The 24,227-nt window shown below is 47.1% G+C and overlaps 1 protein-coding gene across 1 annotated transcript in view; it reads right to left on the bottom strand.

Annotated features, from left to right (window-relative positions):
* LOC123448657 (probable WRKY transcription factor 4) overlaps positions 1 to 23,419 on the bottom strand; it is a 29,575-nt gene extending 6,156 nt beyond the window's left edge. Inside the window, exon 1 of the mRNA XM_045125619.1 lies at positions 22,986 to 23,419. Within this exon, the coding sequence (XP_044981554.1) occupies positions 22,986 to 23,336 (351 nt within the window). The 5' untranslated portion in view covers positions 23,337 to 23,419. The remainder of the gene's footprint in view (positions 1 to 22,985) is intronic.
* Between the last annotated feature and the right edge of the window lie 808 nt (positions 23,420 to 24,227).

Below are 24,227 nucleotides of genomic sequence, written 5' to 3'. Positions count from 1 at the left end.
TTGCGGAAGAGGACATGTGAAGCGGCAAGGAAAGGTGAAGTGGCAAGGAGGGCTCTACCACAGGATGGCTTTGACGATCATGACATTAGCAATTTTGTGTCCTATGAGGCTTTGTCTCCTTCCTATAGAGCGTTTGTTGCCTCTCTACAAACCGTGTCAGTCCCAAAGGATTGGAAGGCTGCAAAGCAAGATCCAAAGTGGCGTGAAGCAATGATAGAGGAGTTGGAAGCACTAAAGAAAAACAAGACGTGGGTGCTCACCATATTACCAGCAGAAAAGAAAGCAGTCAGCTGCAAGTGGGTATACACCGTGAAGCAGAATCCTTGGGGAAGGTGGAACAGTATAAGGCCAGATTGGTCGCCAGAGGATATAGTCAAACTTATGGAATTGACTATGATGAGACGTTTGCTCCAGTGGCAAAGATGAACACAGTAAGGATATTGGTCTCCTTGCTGCAAACTTTGCGTGGAAATTGCATCAATTAGATGTCAAGAATGCCTTCTTGCATGGTGAGTTGAAGGAAGAAGTGTACATGGAGATACCACCAGGTTTTGGTACGTCAGAGACCACGGGGAAGGTATGCAGGCTAAAGAAAGCCTTGTATGGACTGAAGCAATCACCGAGGACATGGTTTGATAGATTCAGACGTGTTGTCCATGGTATGGGATATGGTCAGTGTAACGGTGACCACACGATGTTCTACCGGCACTCTGACCAGAAGATCACCATTCTTGTTGTGTATGTGGATGACATTATCATCACTGGAGATGATAAGGAGGAAATAGAGAGATTGAAGGGTTGTCTGAGCAAGGAGTTTGAGGTAAAGGATTTGGGCAACCTAAAATACTTCCTTGGCATTGAAGTGGCTCGGACAGAGAAGGGAATATCTTTGTGCCAACGAAAATACACCTTGCATCTCTTGAGTGACATGGGCATGATGGGATGTCGTGCAGCCCCTACTCCGATTGAATAAAATCATCAAGTTACAGCACAATCAGGAGAGCTGGTGAATAAGGAAGATTATCAGAAACTGGTTGGGAGGTTATTGTACTTGTGTCATAGCAGGCCTGACATTACGTATGCCGTGGGTGTGGTGAGCAGATACATGCATGAACCAAGGAGTGGGCATCTTGATATTGTGCACATAATTCGGAGATACTTGAAGGGGACTCCAGGTAAAGGGTTGTGGTTTGCGAGTGGACATCTAGAGGTGGATGGCTATAGTGACTCTGATTGGGCCAGTTGTCAAGATGATAGAAGATCAACTTCTGGCTACTGTGTGTTTGTGGGTGGAAATTTGGTGTCATGGAGAAGCAAGAAACAGCCTGTTGTATCTAGATCAACAACAAAAGCTGAGTATAGAGCATTATCTCAAGGGTTGTCTGACATGCTCTGGGTGAAGTACGTACTGAGCGAGTTGAAACTTCTGAGGAAGGGACCCCTGAAGGTGTGCTGTGACAATCAGTCAGCTATAGCCATTGCTAATAATCCAATTCAACATGACAGGACAAAACATGTGGAAATTGATCGCTTCTTCATTAAGGAGAAACTTGATGCTGGAATCATCAGTCTTACTCATGTCAGCTCTGGGCAGCAGTTTGCAGATTGCTTGACAAAGGGACTGGGAACAAAGGACTGTAACTTGGCATGTGACAAGATGGGGGTGATAGATATCTACCACCCATCTTGAGGGGGAGTGTTGAACCGGTATGGGCTGCCTGGCCCATCTCACTTAAGCCCTCGAGGTGGTAAAGGGGGGATGGCGGTTGGTTGGTAATTGGCAAGAGTCAGCACATGGTTGTGTTGCGACAACAGGTAGGCGATGGAAGCCAGGAAAGTGAGGGGGTGATGAGGGCAATCTACCCAACAGGTATGGAGGTTTGTCAGTGATGATTCCCCTGCTGGAGAAAGGGGCGCACAAGATCTGTTCGAGAGGGGAAGCACCAGGCACGTCTTCGCTGGGTTAGGAGGGCCTGGGATGTGGAGGTGGCGCCGTGGGTGGCAGCTACAGCCGCAAAATCTGGTGGTGGGGGCATGGACGGCAGCCATTGCTCAAGCAGTGCTGCACCAGTCCGGTGGGGAGCACCTGGTCCACCCTTCGTTGGCGTGTGAAGGTCTCCAATTGCTTCATATGACCATATGCTCCACAGCCCCGGTCTCAATTTTTTTGGCTCTAATACCAAATTGGAAGGATCTACTACTGACATAATCCTAATTACTAGAAAGTAGATAAACATAATCAGCAATATTCTTCTCTGCTACATGCCATCCGCGAAATCGCGCCCCAGCTACATGCAAGTATTCCCAAGCACCGGCGCAAGCTGCGGACTGCGGACTGTGGCCGATGGGTTGCAAGCTCATAAATGGGCACGAGGTATCCATGGCGTGCTCGGGATCCAAGAAGTTGGGCAATACCTTCAGCTCTGGCACAAGATCGAACCTACGACGCTCTCTGCCGAGCCTGATCGCCTGCTTTGGAAGTGGACCACTAGCGACACCTACACCGCGCCATCGGCCTACAAAGCTACCTTACACGGCTCCATCCCATGCGATGCCTGGAAGCTCACCTGGAAGTGTTGGGCGCCGCCGCGTGTCCGCTTCTTCCACTGGCTCGCCCGGCTCGATCACTGCTGGACGGCCGACAGGCTAGCCAGGAGAGGGTTGCAGCACCACCCACGGTGCCCCCTATGCGACCAGGAACCGGAAACTATGCACCACCTCCTCCTCGCCTGCCCATTCTCCCGACAAGTATGGCATGAGGCCCTGGCCTGGCTAAGGATCCCCTGCCGCCCACCTGATGGCGAGGACTCGCTCAGCACTTGGTGGACCACCGCGAGACGAGCTACGCCGACGCTCATGCGCAAAGGCCTCGCATCCATGACCCTGCTCGTACCTTGGATGACATGGAAACACAGAAATGGATGCGTGTTTGACAGCGAACGACCCTCGACCACTAACCTGATTGCAAAGATCAAGGAGGAAGCGGCGCTTTGGGCCAGAGCCGGCGCGCATGGCCTCAAAGCCGCGATCCCGCAAACCTGGGATGTCCACTGATTTTCTTTCCTGTCCTTGTAACCACCTCCTAGGAGGATTGAAACCTAAACCCCTATCTTTTCAATACAATGAAACGCAAAAGTCTTTTGCGTTTTCTCAAAAAAAAAAAAAAAAATCTTCTCTGCTTAGTTGAGAGGGATCGGCCCTTCTAATAGTACACAAGACTTGACGAACAAGCTGGTAAATCTACTCAAACACTGACATGGTCTCTAAACTGACTGGACTCTTGCTTAATCAACTAGGACTCTAATTAGTCATAAGACTACACGTTTGATGGACCTGCCCACATAACAGGCTATTTGGAGAAAATGTTGCATTGATAAACAAATCAGCAAGTACTTGCAAACCCAGACAAAAGAAGACATACGTTCAATCTCTTTTACAACATCAACAAGGAATATAATTTCGAAGTCAAGTATGGTATTCTAGACACAAAGACAAATTTGTTGGTTTGGCGTGTCTGCATTCATACCACCACTATATTGGGTTTTAGACGGTTTGAGGAAAACGGGTTTGAACACCCATAGATACAGAAAATGCAGAGCAAAGTGTTGAGGGTAGGGCATAAAGAACCTGATGCGGAGCATCCCATGAACATCACCATGAACCCATCATCAACCCCACAAGCTCCTATTGAAACGATGACAAGAGCTCTCCTACTTGAGTTCCCTATGAATTTGGATGAGACATTGGTTCTACCTCAAGCCGACATGCTATGTATGCTTACGTACGAAGACATGGACCAAAAAGAAGCAAGGAAGGATGTCAAAATCCCAAGCGAGGAGCGAAGGCTCAAAGAAGAGAAAGAAGCAAATCAGTGCAAATTTTGCACTATGGATAGTCCAGCCGGCCGACCATACTGTCCGGTGAGCGATGGCACCTTGGCCTCATCCCTCTGGAGAGACCAGACGGTCAACCCGACTGTCTGGTCCGACCGACCACTGTCCTGTCCGGACGACGAGACTGGTCGGTCGATGCTGGCGCCTGTGATCAGACACCCCGACTTCCACCACCAGATTGTCTGGTCCCAAGAACCAGACTTTCTAGTCCCACACCGAGAACTTCGAAGAGTTGCATAGCCCGATGCGGTCCTACCCGACCAGACTGTCCAGTAATTAGTTATGTCTACGCAGCGATTTTGGGTTGGGCCCATGTTCTATCCTCACCCGTATCCCCTTCATGCCTAGACTATAAATACATGTACTCTTAGATATAGGGTTAGCAAAATAGAAACTAAATCTTGAGGCTTTGCTCAATCTACCCTCTCCGTTGGAGATTAAGACCTCTTAAGGGAGAAGAATCCATTGGATTACAAGGCTTTTTACGGAGAAAAATCCTTCGGATTACAAGACATCCATATCCTTAGGATTGGGGAAGAACTATCTCCCATCTCTCCTAGAGATTTGGATGAGCTACCTTAGTTATCTTTTCCTTTGTTGTTGTTTGGATCTTGCGATGTATCGTACTTTGACATGTGTTTTGAGTAAAACTTGTGGTGAATCTTTTCCTTGTGAGTGTTCTCTTCAGTGTTCCTCAGTTGCTCTTCATGTTCATCGCATTCAACCTCCAATTCAAGAAGACCGGGACACCCATGCGGTTAGCCCCGTATATTTATGAACCTACATCCACTTAGGTAATGCACAAGGACAAAGTGATAATTTTCCTAGGGTTATTCAGTAATATACATGTGCCATACATGTTTGCGCCATTTTCCAAACATTTTGATGGTCCATGTCAAAAAATAGTTTGTCATCTTTTTTTAGAATATGCAAAGGCACTGTGTTTCTTCCATTGAGTATTTTCAAAGGAGTATCAATCCCCAATCTTGTCATACACTCGTACACCAAATTTCCATAAATACTAAGCAGCACCAGTTGTCCATGGACTAAGACAGGAGCCCTGATGTTTACTTCTGTTGCACAAGAATCCAGTGTCAAATTATTACTGAATAAATCACACCCAATGCCCCAAAATAATATTTTTGAAGTGTCGGCAAAGAAATTGTTTGACTTGGCCTCTTAAGGGGTTAAGACTTAAGAACCCACTTCAGTGGCTGCATAACCCTGTCAATAAGTGCAAACCTGCAAATTACATTAAAGAATATTCCAAATAATTTCATTCTTTGCTAGTGTAAATAGCTCCAAGCATGTATTTCTTACCATGTTGTATTACAAATCAACTTTTTGCATGCAAGAAATAAGTTCATAAGAATGGTATGTACTTTTGTTGCACTTTCTAGTATAACTGAATGGATGATCTTCTTAAAGGTTGCATAGACACCCATTTCCACGTAAATATTAAACCGGAAGCTGGTTGCTCCCTTATCATCTACTGATTTATAGAATATTAACCCAATGATAGCAACCCTAATAGAATCAATTCTATAATTGATACTGAACTCCTTTTGCAGCATCCATGTCTTCCGGCGACTGTTTAATGGAGAAAGAACTACAATGATATAATGTGATTGTGATGTAGTACGAATATTTGGCAGTGACAAAGCATAGACACATTGGCCCACTTTTACCAGCCCAGTCTAGACAGTAAGGGAATAAGATAAGATAGCTACATCGAAGTGTATCAAGCTCACTTTTCTGGAAATGCAACTGATCCAGATTATCAATTGCCTCTCTTAATGGAATATTGAACTATTGTTTCCATCAATAAAGAAGAGTCCAAACAAGAGGACCTACTTTACTATTTACCTGCTACCAAGAAAAGGCAGCCCGGTGCACGTAGCTCCCGCTTTCGTAGGGTCCGACCACTAACAATACAAATTCAAAACTGTCTCAGGAAATACATTCCATACATTGACCACCAAAAGAATGTAAGAAACTCAAGCTGTCCGGGATGGACACAGGATTCAATGAAAAATAAATATTCATGTGGTACCTTGACCAACTCCGCCTATGTTGTCTCAACATAGTCGGTCCCAAGCCCGGGTAAAGGAGGAGGGTTGTGATAGGCTTGGCGAGCCAACGTCAAAACTCAACGACTCTTATGGAGATGAAACCCAAAAGATTTTCGTTGGGGCGTAACCCTCTCAGCGATGCGCCACATCGGAATCCGGGTGTGGTGGGAAATGGGCAAGGGCCGGGCCGTCACCCCCCAGGTGGCGCGCCGTATCGTGATCTGGATACGGTCGCAAGTGAGCAAGGATAGGGTCGTCGAATCCTTAGTGGCGCGCTACATCGGCGCCCGGGTGTAGTGGAAAATGAGCAAGGGCCTTCGCATTTGACTCGACGAGTGCGAAGGGCAAGGAAGCTAGCCGAGCCTAGGAGGATTCACTTAGGTAGCTGGAACGTAGGGTCTCTGACAGGTAAGCTTCGGAAGGTAGTTGATACAGCAATGAGGAGAGGCGTTGATATCCTTTGCATCCAAGAGACCAAATGGAGGGGATAGAAGGCGAAGGAGGTGGAGGATACCGGCTTCATGTTGTGGTAAACGGGGACGGTTGCAAACAGAAATGGAGTAGGCATCTTGATCAGCAAGAGCCTCAAGTATGGAGTGGTAGACATCAAGAGACGTGGGGACCAGATTATCTTGGTCAAGCTAGTAGTTGGGGACTTAGTTCTCAATGTGTATGCCCCGCAAGTAGGCCACAATGAGAACACAAAGAGGGAGTTCTGGGAAGGCTTGGAGGACATGGTTAGGAGTGTACCGATTGGCCAGAGGCTCTTCATAGGAGGAGACCTCAATGGCCATGTGGGCACATCTAACACAAGTTTTGAAGAGGTGCATGGGGGATTTGGCTATGGCATCAGGAATCAAGAAGGGGGAGACATCTTAAGCTTTGCGCTAGCCTACAACATGATCATAGCTAACGCCCTCTTTAAGAAAAGAGAATCACATCTAGTGACTTACAGTAGTGGTCAACACTCTAGCCAGATTGATTTCATCCTCTCGAGAAGAGAAGACAGGCGTGCATGCCTAGACTGTAAGGTGATACCTCGAGAGAGTGTTGTCCCTCACCATAAGCTTGTGGTTGCTGACTTCCGCTTTCGGATTCGTGTCCAGCGGGACAAGCGTGCCAAAGTCGCTAGAACGAAGTGGCGGAAGCTCAAGGGGGAGGTAGCTCAGGCGTTTAAGGAGAGGGTCATTAAGGAGGGCCCTTGGGAGGAAGGAGGTATGCAGACAAGATGCGAATGAAGATGGCGACTTGCATTCGTAAGGTGGCCTCATAGGAGTTTGGAGTGTCCAGGCGAGGTAGAAGAGAAGCTAAAGATACCTGGTGGTGGAATGATGATGTCCAGAAGGCAATTAAGGAAAAGAAAGATTGTTTCGGACGCCTATATCTAGATAGGAGTGTAGACAACATAGAGAAGTACAAGATGGCAAAGAAGGTTGCAAAGCGAGTTGTGAGTGAAGCAAGGGGTCGCGCGTATGAAGACCTCTACCAATGGTTAGACACGAAGGAAGGTGAAAGGGACATCTATCAGATGGCCAAGATCCGAGAGAGGAAGACGAGGGATGTTAACAAAATCAAGTGCATCAAGGACGGAGCAGAGCAACTCCTGGTGAAGAACGAGGAGATTAAGCATAGATGACGGGAGTACTTTGACAAGTTGTTCAATGGGGAGAGTGAGAGCTCTACAATTGATCTGGACGACTCCTTTGAGGATACTAGCAGGCGTTTTGTGCGGTGAATCCAGGAGTCGGAGGTCATGGAGGCTTTAAAGAGGATGAAAGGAGGCAAGGCGATGGGCCCTGATTGTATCCCCATTGAGGTGTGGAGAGGCCTCGGGGACATAGCGATAGTATGGCTAACTAAACTTTTCACCCTCATTTTTCGGGCAAACGAGATGCCAGAAGAATGGAGGCGGAGTATATTAGTATCAATCTTCAAGAACAAGGGGGATGTTCAGAGTTGTACTAATTATCGTGGAATTATATTGATGAGCCATAAAATGAAGCTATGGGAAAGAGTCATTGAGCACCGCTTAAGAAGAATGACAAGCGTGACCAAAAATCAGTTTGGTTTCATGCCTGCGAGGTCGGCCATGGAAGCCATTTTCTTGGTACGACAACTTATGGAGAGATATAGGGAGAAAAAAAGGACTTGCATATGGTGTTCATTGACTTGGAGAAGGTCTATGGTAAGATACCGCAGAATGTTATGTGATGGGCCTTGGAAAACCACAGTCTCAGCAAAGTACATTACCCTCATCAAGGACATGTATGATAATGTTGTGACAAGTGTTCGAACAAGTGATGGCGACATTGATGACTTCCCCGGCGATGGCGCGGGTGGGCGGCGGCCCCGGCAGGCGCAGCGCGGGTGGGCGGCGGCCCCGGCGAGGGCGCGGGTGCGCGGCGGCCCCGGCAGGCGCAGCGCGGGTGCGCGACGGCCCCGGCGAGGGCGCGGGTGCGCGGCGGCCCCGGCGAGGGCGCGGGTGCGTGGCGGCCCTAGCGAGGGCGCGGGTGCGCGACGGCCCCGGCAGGCGCAGCGCGGGTGGGCGGCGGCCCCGGCGAGGGCGCGGGTGCGTGGCGGCCCTGGCGAGGGCGCGGGTGTGCGGCGGCCCCGGCAGGCGCAGCGCGGACGAGCGACGACGAGCAGCGCGAGCAGACGAGCCGTTCCGTGTGATTCCATCAATTTCGTGGTACTAGCACGTTCCGGATCTGAGTGGAATATTCCCTAAAGTGGAATGAGTGGGTTCTGTTCCAGTTGGTAAACCAAACGCAGGAACGAGGACTAGGAACGGGTCCGACCCGTGACATTCCAGCCGATGACAGCAACCAAACACACCCTTATCTTTTTGCCTTGGTGATGGATGAGGTCACAAGGGATATACAAGGAGATGTCCCATGGTGTATGCTCTTTGCGGACGATGTGGTGCTAACTGTAACTCGGAAGGCACATACTGAAGAGCAATAACCTGATACTGCACACCAGCGCGCACATAGAAAGCATCAACACCAATATGCTTGGTGAGTTCATGCTTCACAGGATCACGCGCAATGCTAATAGCACATGTACTGTCAGATAAGAGCAGAGTCGGTTTAGTGACAGAAACACCAAAATCCTGAAGTAACCACCGTAACCAAGTCACCTCTGCCGTCAAAAGAGCCATCGCTCGCAACTCAGCCTCTGCACTCGAATGGGAAACTGCAATCTGTTTCTTCGTCTTCCAGGCAATGAGAGAACCACCAAGAAAAACACAGTAAGCAGAAAGTGAACGGCGATCTCAAGGATCACTAGCCCACGTAGCATCTGAATAGGCCTAAAGAGGTAAAAAATGGAGCGAGGAAAAAATAGACGGTGAGAGATCGTGCCTCGAAGATATCGAGAACACGAAGGAGATGACTATAGTGAACCGATGTGTGAACGGAGACGAACTGACTCAGAATATGAATCGGATAAGGGATATCCGGACGAGTGACAGCTAGATAGACAAGACTGCCAACAAGATGACGATAACGCGTCGGGTTAGGCAGGGGATCACCATCAGTAGCACGGAGGTGAACACTGAGCTCCATAGGAGTCTCAACAATGCGCTCGTCAGTAAGAGCAGCATGAGCAAGAAGATCCTGGATATACTTTTCCTGGGATATAAAAAGCCATCAGAGGTAGAAGAAACTTCAATCCCAAGAAAGTAGCGAAGAGGTCCAAGATCAGACATAAGAAACTGCTCACTAAGACGGGCCTTTACAAAGGCAATATACTCGGAGTCATCCCCAGTGATGACCATGTCATCAACATAGAGAAGAAGAAGAGTCCGACCACAAGGAGAAAGGTGAATAAACAATGCTGGATCATGAGCACTCGCTGAAAAACCAGCGGCAGTCATCACAGAGGCAAAACGCTAAAACCAGGTGCGAGGGGCTTGCTTAAGGCCATAGAGAGAGCGACGAAGACGACATACCATGCCATCAGGAACAGAATACCCAGGTGGTGGCTGCATGTACACCTCCTCACGCAGCTCACCATTAAGAAAGGCATTCTTAACATCAAGCTGAGATATAGACCAGTGCGTGCAGAGGCCACGGCAAGAAGTGTACGAACAGTGGTCATATGGGCCACAGGAGCAAAAGTCTCGTCATAATCACGACCATGCTCCTGCTGAAAACCACAAGCCATAAGACGAGCTTTGTGACGCTCAAGAGAACCATCGGAGCAAGTCTTAACCTTGTAAATCCACTTACAAGTGATGGGACGGACTCCGAGAGGAAGGGAAACAAGATCCGACGTACCAGTGCGTTCAAGAGCAGCAATCTCCTCTGCCATCGCAAACTGCCATTCAAGATGAACAACAGCCTGACGATAGAAAGTCAGCTCAAGAACAGCAGCACCAACGGTGGGAAATCCAAGGCGATCAACGGGCGAACGAGGGCGAGAACGCAAGGCATAGGGAAGCTGAGATGAGGATGACGACACATCCGCAGAGGCATCCACAGAGGCATCCACATGACGTGAACGACGAGTGTAACACTGAGGAAAAGATGGAACGATGCAAAAGGGGATCGCCAAGATAGAATCGGGGGGTGCAAAATCCGGTGACATGCCAAGAGAGGAAACCGTGGGAGATGGTGGTAGCAAATCGACAAGAGGTGAAGAAGCAGAGGGGCGGAACGAATAGGCAAAGACTCTATGGGGTGAGAAGTGTATCAGGAAAAGTGAGGAAAGAGATATCCTCCAGTCAGAAGGTCAAGGAAGATGGGCGTGGGTAGAAGGGACGAGACTCGTCAAAAGTCACATCCCGAGAGATATGCATCCGACGACCGGTAGGATCCCAACAACGATAGCCCTTATGCTCATCACTGTAGCCTAAGAAGACACACTCAATAGACTAAGCGGTCAGTTTGGTGCGTTCGCGAGGGGCAAGAAGAACATAGCAAACACAACCAAACAGGCAAAGCATCGAATAATCGGGAGAACGGTCAAAAAGACGCTTAAAAGGAACACCACCCTGTAGAGCAGCAGAAGGTTGTAGATTGATGAGATAGGTGGAGGTGGAGACGGCCTCAGCCCAGAAATGAGGCGGGAGAGAGGCAGCAATCATCATCGCACGAGCCGTCTCAAGAAGGTGACAATGCTTGCGCTCAGCCACACCATTTTGAGCATGAGCACCAGGACAAGAGAACTGAGCAAGTGTACCCTGCTCAGCAAGAAATCCACGCAACATCTTGGAGATATACTCTCCAGCAGAGTCAGCACGGAACACACGAATAGGCGTAGAGAACTGAGTGTGAACCATGGCAGCAAAACGCTTATAGATAGATAATACCTCACTACGAGAAGACATAAAATAGATCCACGTGTATCGAGAGAAATCATCTACAAAGATAATATAGTAGCGATGGCCTCCTTTCGAGGAAAAGGGAGCTGGACCCCAAACATCCGAGAGAACAAGGTCAAAAGGACGCTGAGACACAGTCTCGCTATGAGGATAAGGTAACTGAACCTGTTTACCAAGTCAGCAGCCCTGACAGTCTAAAGACACACCACCGGAGACGGATCCAAGAAGACCACGTCGAACTAAGGATGAGAGACGGGAGCCACATAAATGACCCAGACGATGATGCCACTATTGAAAAGAGTTGGTAGACAAGGCAACAGAAGAGGAGAGACTGGCTGCGGTGGCAGCGGATGGAAGGTGAAGCCAGTCAAGCTCCCAAAGACCCTGAGAGTCACGGCGCCGGGGGCCAGCACCAAGAAGAGCACCAGTGTGACGGTCCAGAACTGAACATGAGTCAAAGTCAAGAATGACCCGACAACCAGAGTCAACAACCTGGCCACCAGAAAGGAGCTGCATGGTAAGCCGAGGAACATGAGCAACATCAGGAACATGAAAAGATGAAGTGCTAAGAGTGCCTCAGCCAGTAACCGGGAGAGAAGTACCATCAGCAGTAAGAACATGAACAAGAGAATCAAGACGTCGAGTAGATGACAGAGTGGATGAATCATGAGTCATATGAAAAGATGCTCCAGTATCAAGAACCCACGGAGATGTACCTGCATGTGTAGAAGGTGGTCTCTCAATGCCAGAAGAGTCCGTAGCAGAACCAACAGAACCTGTCGATGAAGAAACAAAAGATGGAGCTAGAAGACATCGAAATCGTCCAATCTCCTGCTCAGTCAGGGGCGCAACTAAAGATGTCGATGTAGACACACCCGACAACGGAGAGTCGAAGGCAAGCAGCAGGGCGCGAAGTCGCGCAATCTCGTCCTCGGTGAAGTACACAGCTAAAGTAGGCGGCGTAATGGCACGAGGAGAGAAGCGACCACCACCACCTGGGGAAGCAGCTAAATATGGCGGTGTAGCATGTCCAATATCGTCTGCAAAGACCGGTGTAGAAGACGAGGCCGTGTGCAAACAAGCACCAAGCGCCAAGGGAAGACGCGTGGATGAAGAGCAATCCATGGAGGCATAGGCACCAGGACAACCGGTGAAAGTCGTGAGAGGTGTCGGGGAAGAGCGACATGCACCGATGAAAATCGTGAGAGGAGTCGGTGTAGAGCGACAATCACCATATGTAGAGCTCGCAAGAGCAACAGAAGCACTACCATCACAGCCGTCAGGAGTCACGGGAAGCAAGGGACTGCAACGTTGCGTGCTGGTGTAGACCATTTTTTTATTATTTTTTTAAGGAATCGCAGTCAATGAACAGCGTCCGCATCTGAAACCGCGTCCGCGTCGACAGTAGGATTGGAGGCGCCTCGATCTGGCGAGACGGGGTGGGATGGGGCGGCGCCTCGACCTGGATCAGGAGCCGCCTTGACCTGGAGCCGCCGCGAGATGGAGCGGGGACGAGGCTGCACGAGAAGAGACCGGATCCTATAGGATCAGGAGCAGCAGCGAGACGAGGAGCGGCGGCTGGATCCCACAATCGAATCACCAGAAGCAAGTGCCACCAGACAGCGGCTGGATCCCACGAGCAGGGCGCTGGATCCCTCGTGGATCGATCTGGAAGCTGAGCCGGCGAGAAGATCAGGACGAGCAGGGACGAGTGGCTCGATCTAAAGCAGATCCACGAGCGGCAGCTGGATCCCACGAGCAGCTTCAGGAGCAGGGACGAGTGGCTCGATCTGAAGCAGATCCATGAGGGGCAGCTGGATCCCACGAGCAGCTCGATCTGGAGGCTGAGCGGGCGAGTAGATCGGGACGAGCAGGGACGCTGGATCCCGAGTGGCTCGATCTGGAGGCTGAGCGGGTCGAGCAGATCGCGCGAGACACACCAGGTGACGAGCAGATCAGACGGGACGAGCAGATCGGACGGGAGAGGAGAGGATGTGAGCGGAACGGGGCAGCAGGAGGAGATCGAGAACGGGCTCCGATCGGGGAGAGGAGACGGATCAATCGCACGAGTTGCAGCGTGCAAAAAATTGACCTAGCTCTAATACCATGTTAGGAATATGCAACTTGTATTCCCATGAGGCCATAGGCCGATATATATACATGTACAGGTGTGAAACATATGCAGGAAACCCCTTATACAACGGGATAAATACAAAGGGGTACATGACTTATATTATAACTCTAACAATAATGATTGTATATTTAATAGAACGAAAGCTCCAAAGGAATTGCAGGTTGTCGTCGAGCAACCATTACGAGTCAAAGGACTAGTCTATGAGTCGCAAGTCCAGTGTCGCGAACAATTCTCGTGTTACTTCGCCAATTCAAACGATCGAGAGACTAGACATAGACTAGTCTAGACTAGTTGTGCTCTTTGAGTCGAGCGACTAAAAATTGGGAGGAGATAAGTGAGCCAGCCGCTCGGCCCACAGCCCGTGGCAGGGAAAATTTGGTCAACTAGGTTTCCAGGCTCGCCCCAGATTGAGCTGCCTCAGCTGGGATGAGGCGTCACCAGCACCCACTGACCCGTCGTCGATGGCAAGGAGAATCACAACGGACTCCCTCCGCTGGTTCTGCTCCTCCCCATTATCCACTCCACCGTACTGGCGCTCTCCCTCTCCGTTGGTCCTGCTCTCCCATAGATTAGCCACTATGGTCTCCCTCTGTTGGTTCCTTGGCTGGTTCTTCTACTCCAGGATCCACCCTTGGCAAGTAATTTCTCCATTCTCTTATCCATAGCCGGTTCCTCTACTGCTGGTTCTGGCTGGTTCATCCACTGTTGATTCCTCGGCTGGTTCCTGATTTCATTTTGCTTGTTTCAATTCAACATCCTTAGGTCTGAGCTAGAGCTACAATGTTTACAACACCAGAGATATCTCTAGTAGTGTGCTCAGCAGCTGCTCTAGCTGAACCGGATGAGCTATATTGTACTGTACTATATAGTACTCCCGGTGTCGAAAAACGTCCTACATTATGGGACGTCCTACATTATGGGACGGAGGGAGTATATACTAGTACATATTACTACTAGGTATTAGTAGTTGAGTACTACAGTACCACGTCGACTAGTCCAGCACTAGTCTAGAATAGTCACTAGTCTAGAATAGTCACTAGTCTAGAATAGTCACGATCAGTCCATGAGTCTCAACCTCAGAAAGACTCAACGACTCGTCGACTCGACCGTAAACATTGTCTTCAAGGCCGTCAATTGGATCCATATGTGGTCGTTACTCCCCAAGTAGGAGGAGGGGGCACCCACAGTCTTTCGGTGCAACCGATGGGGGATGGTCCCTCGGGAATTATTTAACCGGTTTGGTTGGCGACCTACTAGTAGGATTTGCGATGCATGAGGCTCATTTTCCTACCGCTTTTTCTTTGCTTTTTGGGCAGCTATTTGTGGCGTTCTATGTAAGTTGATCTTGTTTGACCTTCAATGACAATAATTAATAAAAGTCTCTGCATCATTCAATGCAGAGGTTGCGGGAGTTCCCCTCTTTTCAAAGAAAAAAATTGAATTCATAACACATTTTCCACAGCATTGATAAGGGTATAGTGTTGGGATTATGTGTCCTTCAACTATATTCAAATACTTGTTGTCGTTAATATTCGGAATACCTCATATGTGTTAGGAATATGCAACTTGTATTCCCATGAGGCCATAGGCCAGTATATATACATGTACAGGTGATGGACTATATGTAGGAAACCCCTTATATATCGGGATAAATACAAAGGGGTACATGACTTATATTATAACTCTAACACACCCCCTCAAACTCATGGTGGATGAATAATACTGAGTTTGAAGAGATAAAAGCCATGTTGTGCTCTAGTCTGGGCCTTCGTCAGGAAATCCGCCAACTGTAACTCAGCCTCTGCACTCGAACGGGAAACTGCAATCTGTTTCTTCGTCTTCCAGGCAATGAGAGAACCACCAAGAAAAACACAGTAAGCAGAAAGTGAACGGCGATCTGAAGGATCACTAGCCCGCGTAGCATCCGAATAGGCCTGAAGCTGTAAAGAACTGGAGCGAGAAAAGAATAGACGATGAGAGATCGTGCCCCAAAGATATCGGAGAACACGAAGGAGATGACTATAGTGAACCGAGGTGGGAGCGGAGACGAACTAACTCAGAATATGAACCGGATAAGAGATATTCGGACGAGTGACAGCTAGATAGACAAGACTGCCAACAAGATGACGATAACGCGTCGGGTTAGACAGAGGATCACCATCAGTAGCACGAAGGTGAACATTGAGCTCCATAGGAGTCTCAACAATGCGCTCGTCAGTAAGAGCAACACGAGCAAGAAGATCCTGGATATACTTTTCCTGGGATATAAAAAAGCCATCAGAGGTAGAAGAGACTTCAATCCCAAGAAAGAAGCTAGCAGACATTGAAATCATCCAATCTCCTGCTCAGTCAGGGGCGCAATTGAAGATGTCGATGTAGACACACCCGACAACGGAGAGTCGAAGGCAAGCAGCAGGGCGCGAAGTTGCGCAATCTCGTCCTCGGTGAAGTACACAACTGAAGTAGGCGGCGTAATGGCACGAGGAGAGAAGCAACCACCACCACCTGTGGAAGCCGCTAAATATGGCGGTGTAGCATGTCCAGTATCGTAGGCAAAGACCGGTGGAGAAGACGAGGCCGTGTGCAGACAAGCACCAAGCGCCAAGGGAAGACGCGGGGACGAAGAGCAGTCCATGGAGTTATAGGCACCAGGACAACCGGTGAAAGTCGCGAGAGGTGTCTGGGAAGAGCAACATGCACCGATGGAAGTCGCGAGAGGAGTCGGTGTAGAGTGACAATCACCATATGTAGAGCTCGCAGGAGCAACAGAAGAACTACCAGCACTACCAACAGGAGTCACGGGAAGCAAGGGACTGCAACGTTGCGTGCTGGTGTAGACCATTTTTTTTGTCTTTTTTTTTTGGAAACCGACGGGAGTCAGCAGCAGAAGAACTATCCGCGTCAGCAACGGATCTAGGGACTGAACCGCGTCAGCAGCGGATCAGGGGGCTGTGGGATGAGCAGCCTCGATCTGGAGCGGACGTGGTCGAGATCCGGCGGGAGGAGCACCTGCGGCAGCGGCGGCGGCGGGATGGGGCGGTGGTGGGGCGGCGGTGTCGGCTGCAGAAGACCTGCGGGCCTGCAGGAGAGGTAGCAGGCGTTGACCGGCGAGATCCAGCAGCAGGAGGATTCGATCCGCCAGCGCTGGCGTTGATGCGAGCGGGACGGGGAGCAGCGGCCTCGATCCTGGCCAGGAGCGGGACGAGCTCGAGTGGGACCGGTAGCTACGAGCGGGACGAGCTCGAGCAGGATCGGGAGCTGCGAGCGGGACGAGCTCGGGCGGGACAAGGAGATCGGCGGCTGCGATCGGGGTGGAGGAGATCGGCGTCTGCGATCGGGAACAGGAGATCGAGGCCGTCGGCTTTGATCGGGATCAATCGCACGAGTTGCAGCGTGCAAAAAATTGACCTAGCTCTAATACCATGTTAGGAATATGCAACTTGTATTCCCATGAGGCCATAGGCCAATATATATACATGTACAGATGATGGACTATATGCAGGAAACCCCTTATATATCGGGATAAATACAAAAGGGTACATGACTTATATTATAAGTCTAACAATATGGAATTAGACATGTGTTATGTGCATGGAATTATTCTTGCTGGAATGTACTTAAGTGTTGCATGCTTAAGGAAGATGGTCAATTATCGATGGAATACAACATATTTTATATATTGGAAAGACTACCCGGGTACGCTGATAATTGGAAGAAGCTAGATCGTGTAATTAGATTACGGCCCTAATGTTGATCTACATAATTAGAGGAACTTATACTCTGTTATGACCCCATGCTCACAAGCCCGTGCTTCAGGGACTCGACGGATAGGATCCGCTAACAGACAAATTATATCGTGGTTGGTAGTTTGATCTGGACTCTATCCGGAAACTAGTTCAAAGACTAGGAATCTTATAACTGTAAAAGAAGTGGACTCTCTGGAAACGCAGTATAAGAAGGTCCCTACCCCCTAGCCTCAGATATGCGATTGTGAGCGGCACCACGGAAAAGCGCGGAGGAATAGGGGTAGACCACAACTTATTTCTAACATTGGCATCCGAGCCGATAAGAGTTCACGACGTAGTCGTCGACTCGATTCGATCCGGAATCAGTTCCGCTGCGTACTCTACGAGATCGATCGTGGTCAACCTATACAAGGAATCCACACCAACGTCAACTTGGAATTAGATTGATCTGGTGTGCGCTTCGTGGACAAGCTCGCCCCGCCGCCACAAAGCTGATCCAGATCGATTTTTGCCGCGCCGCTCGCCGTCTCCCGCCGCTACACTCCAATCTCGCCGCGCCGTCGCACTGCTGCCGCGGAGCGCCGCCTCGAATTCGCCATCAGAAACTGACCAACTCGCCGAATCTGCCGGAAATCCGATCTCCAGCCGCCCCTCACCTCTAGCTCGCCTCCAAGCCCACGTCCTGCAGCAGTCCTAGTTGCTATCGGCCGTCGTCTTCGTCCGCTACAGCATCAGGTACACAAGCTAGTCACCAACGGCTGCTTGGAATTTTGTCAGGTCTCTCACCTGCTACTGCTGCTCCAATTCAACTCCACCAAGGATTTTTTTTTCTTTTCCCCTGAACTTTGTGGATAGATGGCTTCAAACAGCGTGTTCGCTGAGTTGCCCAGGAACTACAAATTAGATGGCACAAACTTCACTGTTTGGAAAAGGAAGATGATGTTTCTGCTTACAGCTGAGAATATTGAGTATGTTATTTCGTCCGCCGAGCCTAACAAACCTGCTGATGATGCATCAGATGAGGAAAAGGATAATTATGCAGAAGAACTCAAGGAGTGGAATAAGGACAATAAAAGGGCTAGGATTTTTGTTCTTGGCTCCATGTCTGATTCGTTGGCAGGTGAATTTGAAACAGAGGTTGCTGCACACAGAATTATGAGACAGCTGGAAGAGGATTTTGGTGAAGTCTCTTTAATCAAAGTGCTTAGCTTGCTGAACAGATTCTTGACGTCTAAGATGGCAGATAATACTTCTGTCAATGAACACCTAAACAAGTTGTGTGTGCTGAATGAGGAATTAAAGAATGCTGGTTATCCTTTTTCTGAGGAGGTGCAAGTAATGGTGGCTCTGAACTCACTTCCGCACACTTGGGAACAATTCAAAATATCATTCTGTCATTCTGAAAGATTACTGAACATGCGCAATCTGAGGCATCATTTGCTCATGGAAGAAGATAGGAAAACTTCACAAGGGAAAGAAAGACACTCACACCATCAGGAGCTGCACCTTGGTGAAGATAGGAGGCGCTGGCAGAAGAAGAATCAAGGAGGTGATTTGAGGGACAAAATTAACAGGAAGAGAAACTGGGATGATCGTAATGGAAGAGGTCCAAACTCTAATCTTGATAAGAGGAATTTTAAGTGTCATAGTTGTGGGGAGTATGGGCATTTTAGAACGGAGTGCAAGAATAAGAAGCCTTATAGACAAGATGACAAGTCTAAGAAGCAGCACCAAGACAAGCATCAGGGCAACAAGAAGGATAATTCTTCTCCTGATGGTACGTACAATCTATTTGTTTGTTCTGAATCATTGTTTACTACTTCAGCCTCAGATCATTGGGTAGTAGACTCTGGTTCCACTTCGCATATTGCAAGGAATAGCGCTTGTTTCACCTCTTTAAAACCCATACCGAAAGGAACTAGATTTATTTATCTAGGAACAACTGCAAAAGCTGATATTTTGGGCATAGGTGATTATACACTCAAACTCCCTGGTGGAGGAAAATTAATTTTGAAAGACACAGTCTATTCGCCTAGCATGAGAAAGAATTTAATCTCTGTTTCTAGACTGGAATCAATTGGTTTTAAGGTCTTATTTGGAGATGGCAAAGTTAAAATACTGATGAATGGAAATTTAGTTCAATCAGGAAATAGATTTGATGGTCTCTACTATATTGAGGATTTTCTAGACATTGATAGAATGGATTGTATGGTAACTGAGCAGAACTCGGTAGTGAGGAATATAGATGGAAACAATAATTGTTCAGAGTCATATCTTTGGCATCTTCGTTTGGGTCATATCTCAAAGAACAGAATTAAAAGGCTAATTAGTTCTGGAATTCTAAACTTTAAGTGGGAGGACTACGGCATTTGCGAGGCATTTGTTGTAGGAAAAATGACCAGGGCGCCTTTTCCTAAAGCGTCAAGGTCTACTGAACCACTTGCCATTGTTCATTCAGATATTTGTGGCGAGATGTCTGTACCTACGTTTGGACAGAAGGTCTACTTCAGTACTTTTATAGATGATTTCTCTCGATACGGCTATGTTTACTTAATTAAGCATAAGTCGGAAGGTTTTTACATGTTCAAGGTATTTAAAGCTGAGGTAGAAAATCAGTTAAACAAAAAGATCAAGGTGCTTAGAACTGATCGTGGTGGTGAATACACATCAGGAATATTAGATGATTTTTGCAAGGAAAATGGAGTTGTTCATCATTATACCTTACCTTATACCCCTCAGCAAAATGGTGTGGCTGAAAGGAGGAATAGAACTTTAATGGACATGGTTAGGTCTATGATGGCATATTCAGATCTTCCTTTATCTTTTTGGGGAGAGGCTCTTCATACTGCTGTTTAATTGCTTAATCATTCGCCTTCTAAATATGTTAGTTCAACTCCTTATGAATTATGGAAAGGGAGGAAACCTACATTGTTAAACTTAGCAGTGTGGGGATGCAATGCACAAATTAGAGTGCCTAGTCAACTAAGAACAAAACTGGAACCTAAAAGTTTTCCAGGAATATTTATTTGATATGCTTCTGGTTCAAATGGTTATAGATTTTATGATCCGGAGAAGAAGAAGTTAACTGAAAGTAGAGATGCTGTTTTCCTAGATCAAGATACACCTCGCCGCACCAAACGTGCGAGAGTGGAATTATTGTCAACCCCATTAGATACTAATGCTGAAACTGATTCTCACAATCAGGAAAACCAAACTTATGGCAACATAAATGTTGAAACTCCCATAACTAGTTTACCTAGAAGAAGTGGGAGGAATGTTGCAGCCCGATCATATCTTGATGATTATTATGTATTTCTGGGGGAAGTATACTCTAAAACTTCTAGTTTAGAGGAAGAACCAAAATCTTTTAAACATGCCATGTCTTGTTCAGAATCTAAGTCATGGATGGAAGCCATGCGTGAGGAACTAAACTCCATGGAAAAGAATAAAGTTTGGGAATTGGTTGATCTACCAAATGACCGAAAAGCAATTGGATCAAAATGGATTTTTAAAAGAAAGCTGAATGCTTCTGGTAATGTTGAAAAATACAAAGCTAGGTTGGTTGCTAAAGGGTACACACAAAAGGAAGGCGTTGACTTTGTGGAAACTTTTTCCCCTGTAGCAAAATTTACTTCTATCCGTATAATTGATGCGTTGACTGCTTATTTTGATCTGGAACTTCATCAAATGGATGTTAAAACTGCCTTCTTGAATGGTCATTCGAAGTAAGAGATTTATATGTCTCGACCTGATGGTTTTGTTGAAAAGGAAAATCAGGGAAAGGTGTGTAAGCTAAATAGATCTATTTATGGTCTTAGGCAAGCTTCACGGCAATGGAATATCTTGTTTGATGGTGCTATTACATCATATGGGTTTTCTGTGATGGAAGGAGACCATTGCATTTATTTTAAAATAGTGGGAGGAAATTTTACACTCTTGTCACTGTATGTTGATGATATACTTATTGCTTCTAGTAATAAGGAAATGTTGGTAGAAGTTAAAACTTGGTTGTCTTCTACATTTGAAATGAAAGATATGGGAAAAGCTTCCTATGTTCTGGGAGTGGAAATACTTAGAGATCGGAATAAATGAACTTTGGGTTTGTCTCAAAGGAATTATTTCAAATCTGTTCTTAAACGTTTCTCTATGGAAAACTGCAAGCCTGCTTTAGTGCCTATGGCTGTAGGAACTAAACTCAGTGAGGGTATGTGTCCCAAAACTCCTGAGGAAAAGAAGAAAATGGAGAAGACTCCATATGCTTCTGCTTTGGGATCTTTGATGTATGCCATGTTATTCACACGCCCTGACTTGTGCTATACGGTTGGACTGTTGAGTAGATATCAAACAAATCCAGGAATTGGGCATTGGAATCAAATTAAACATGCTCTTCGTAATGTTCAAGCAACACTGGATTATTCACTCTGTTTTAACCAAAAGGAATCTACAGCTGCAGGGCTATACTGATGCTGATTGCCTGATTGGCAGGGCGATCTGGACGACCGGAAGTCTACATCTGGGTATCTATTTGCATTGGCTGGTGGTGCTATATCTTGGTGTAGTAAGAAGCAAGATTCCGTGGCGTTGTCTTCCATGGAGGCGGAATAAATTGCTGCATCAGAAGCTGTGAAAGAGGCGGTGTGGTTGAAGAAAAAAAAAATCGACTTTGAAGATTGTTGAAAGTGCTAGCAAACCAGTGGTTGTGTATTGTGATAATCAGGCTGCAATAAAGGTTTCCAGATATCCCAAGTTCCACAGCAAGATCAAACATATTGAGGGAAGGTATCACTATATACGTGATGTAATTAATAGACTTAAGTCAGTTTCTTTAGAATTTCTACCTAGTACTGATGTGGTTGCTGATCCCTTGACTAAGTCTCTTAGTCAGGTGGTATTTGGTAAGCATGTTAAGGCTATGGGTTTACGAATATTTTGAATGATTGTTTCGGACAAGTGGGAGATGTTGGGATTATGTGTCCTACAACTATATTCAAATACTTGTTATCGTTAATATTCGGAATACCTCATATGGAATTAGACATGTGTTATGTGCATGGAATTATTCTTGCTGGAATGTACTTAAGTGTTGCATCCTTAAGGAAGCTGGTCAATTATCGGTGGAATACAATATATTTTATATATCGGAAAGACTACCCGGGTACGCTGATAATTGGAAGAAGCTAGATCGTGTAATTAGATTACGGCCCTAATGTTGATCTACATAATTAGAGGAACTTATACTCTGTTATGACGCGTTGCTCACAAGCGCGTGCTTCGGGGACTCGACGGATAGGATCCGCTAACAGACAAATTATATCATGGTTGGTAGTTTGATCTGGACTCTATCCGGAAACTAGTTTAAAGACTAGGAATCTTGTAACTGTAAAAGAGGTGGACTCTTTCGAAACGCGGTATAAGAAGGTCTCTTTCGAAACGCGGTATAAGAAGGTCTCTTTCGAAACGCGGTATAAGAAGGTCCCTACCCCACGGAAAAGCGCGGAGGAATAGGGGGTAGACCACAACTTATTTCTAACGTATAGAGCAATCCATCACATCATGCATGAGTGCACACACTAAACACTGCGAGTTACAGCACTCTTACCCCTCCTTGATGGTTCCACGACCCAATCTCGTCACTACTACCCAGTCCAGGCACTATCATTGTACTACTAGTCTCAAAAATCCGCAGTACCAGTTGAAAGTAGCAGGATAGTATCTGCAACTTTAACAAACTAGCACTCTTAACGCACGAGCTGGAAACCTAAGCAACGGCAAGCACTGGTGCACGAGCAAGTATAGTAACGCTGGAGAAGTTACCGTAGGGGAGAAGAGCGAAGGGAAGCCGAGGACAGCGGTGGGGCAGAGCCCCGGTGGCACGGCAAACGGTGAGGGAGGGGAAGGGCCGCCAGCAGGGGGTGCGGCTGGGGAGCCCATGGCGCCGACAAGGAGCTGGGTGAAGGAGCCGTGGAAGGCCGATGAGGGCATGTCCTGGAAGAGCGCGGCGGTGAGGGTGAACGGGCCGGGGCTGGTCTCGGCGAAGGAGGCGGCGGTGGCACCAGAGGCGAAGAAGGATTCGACGGCGGAGCGCGGGGGTAGCGAGAGCGCGGGGGTAGCGAGAGCGCGGCGCGCGTCCTCGCCGCCGCCGGCAGAGGCCTCTTGTGCCGCCATGAGAAAGGAGAGATGGTGGGCGGAGCACTTGGGGAGGGCCTTTTTGCGGGGTTTGTGGGGAACCAAAGATACGGCGAGTCCACGGCTTGGGAGACGAGGGTGCAGACGGGGCGGGTAGTGAAAATGGGACTCAGCTTAAGGTCCTGTCTCGAATCATCTAGATTATACTCCCTCCGCTTTCAAAATAAATGTATACAAATTTATACTAAAGCTAGTACAAAGTTAAGACAGTTATTTTAAGACAAAGGGGGTATAATTTAGTTTTTATAATCTATTATGTCTTCAAATAGGACAGTTTATGGTGTAGATTATAAAAACTTGATGAACAGATTATTAGAAACTCATAATCTATTCTACAACAGCTAAAATCAGATTATGAATTGCTAATGACTCATTACCCTTGTAAAGTTGAAGATAATTACATTCTTACCACCGTCACCCTCCTCTTTTAAATAAAAACAGAGGACGGATAGGTCATTATACAATATAAAACCTGAATTATAGTTTATATAATCTGGCCTCCAAACATGTACACCTAAATTATTTTTATAAATCAAATTATATAATCTATTTTCATAATTCAGATTATCATAATTTATTCTAGTTCCAAACAGGGCCTTAACAAAGCCAAGTCCCAACGTAACTTACCCTTTTATCAGTTATCCACTAAAAATCCGACCCACCAGATTAATTCATATTTCAAACTGAAAAAATAAAATGTTTAAAAAAATTAAAAATACTAATGAATAATAAAAAATGTTTTATACCCTGGGAATGTTTCAACCCACTTGGATGTATGATTTGTAATTAAATAGCCGTTTGAGCTCAAACATATAAAAATCTTTATTCACAAATGATACATTCAAATGGAAATTTTTGGTTTTTTCTGAA

The sequence above is a fragment of the Hordeum vulgare genome, chromosome 4H (assembly GCF_904849725.1).
Source record: "Hordeum vulgare subsp. vulgare chromosome 4H, MorexV3_pseudomolecules_assembly, whole genome shotgun sequence".
Lineage (NCBI taxonomy): Eukaryota > Viridiplantae > Streptophyta > Magnoliopsida > Poales > Poaceae > Hordeum > Hordeum vulgare.
Note: the sequence above shows the minus strand (reverse complement) of the source record. Positions and strands in the feature narration are given on the sequence as shown.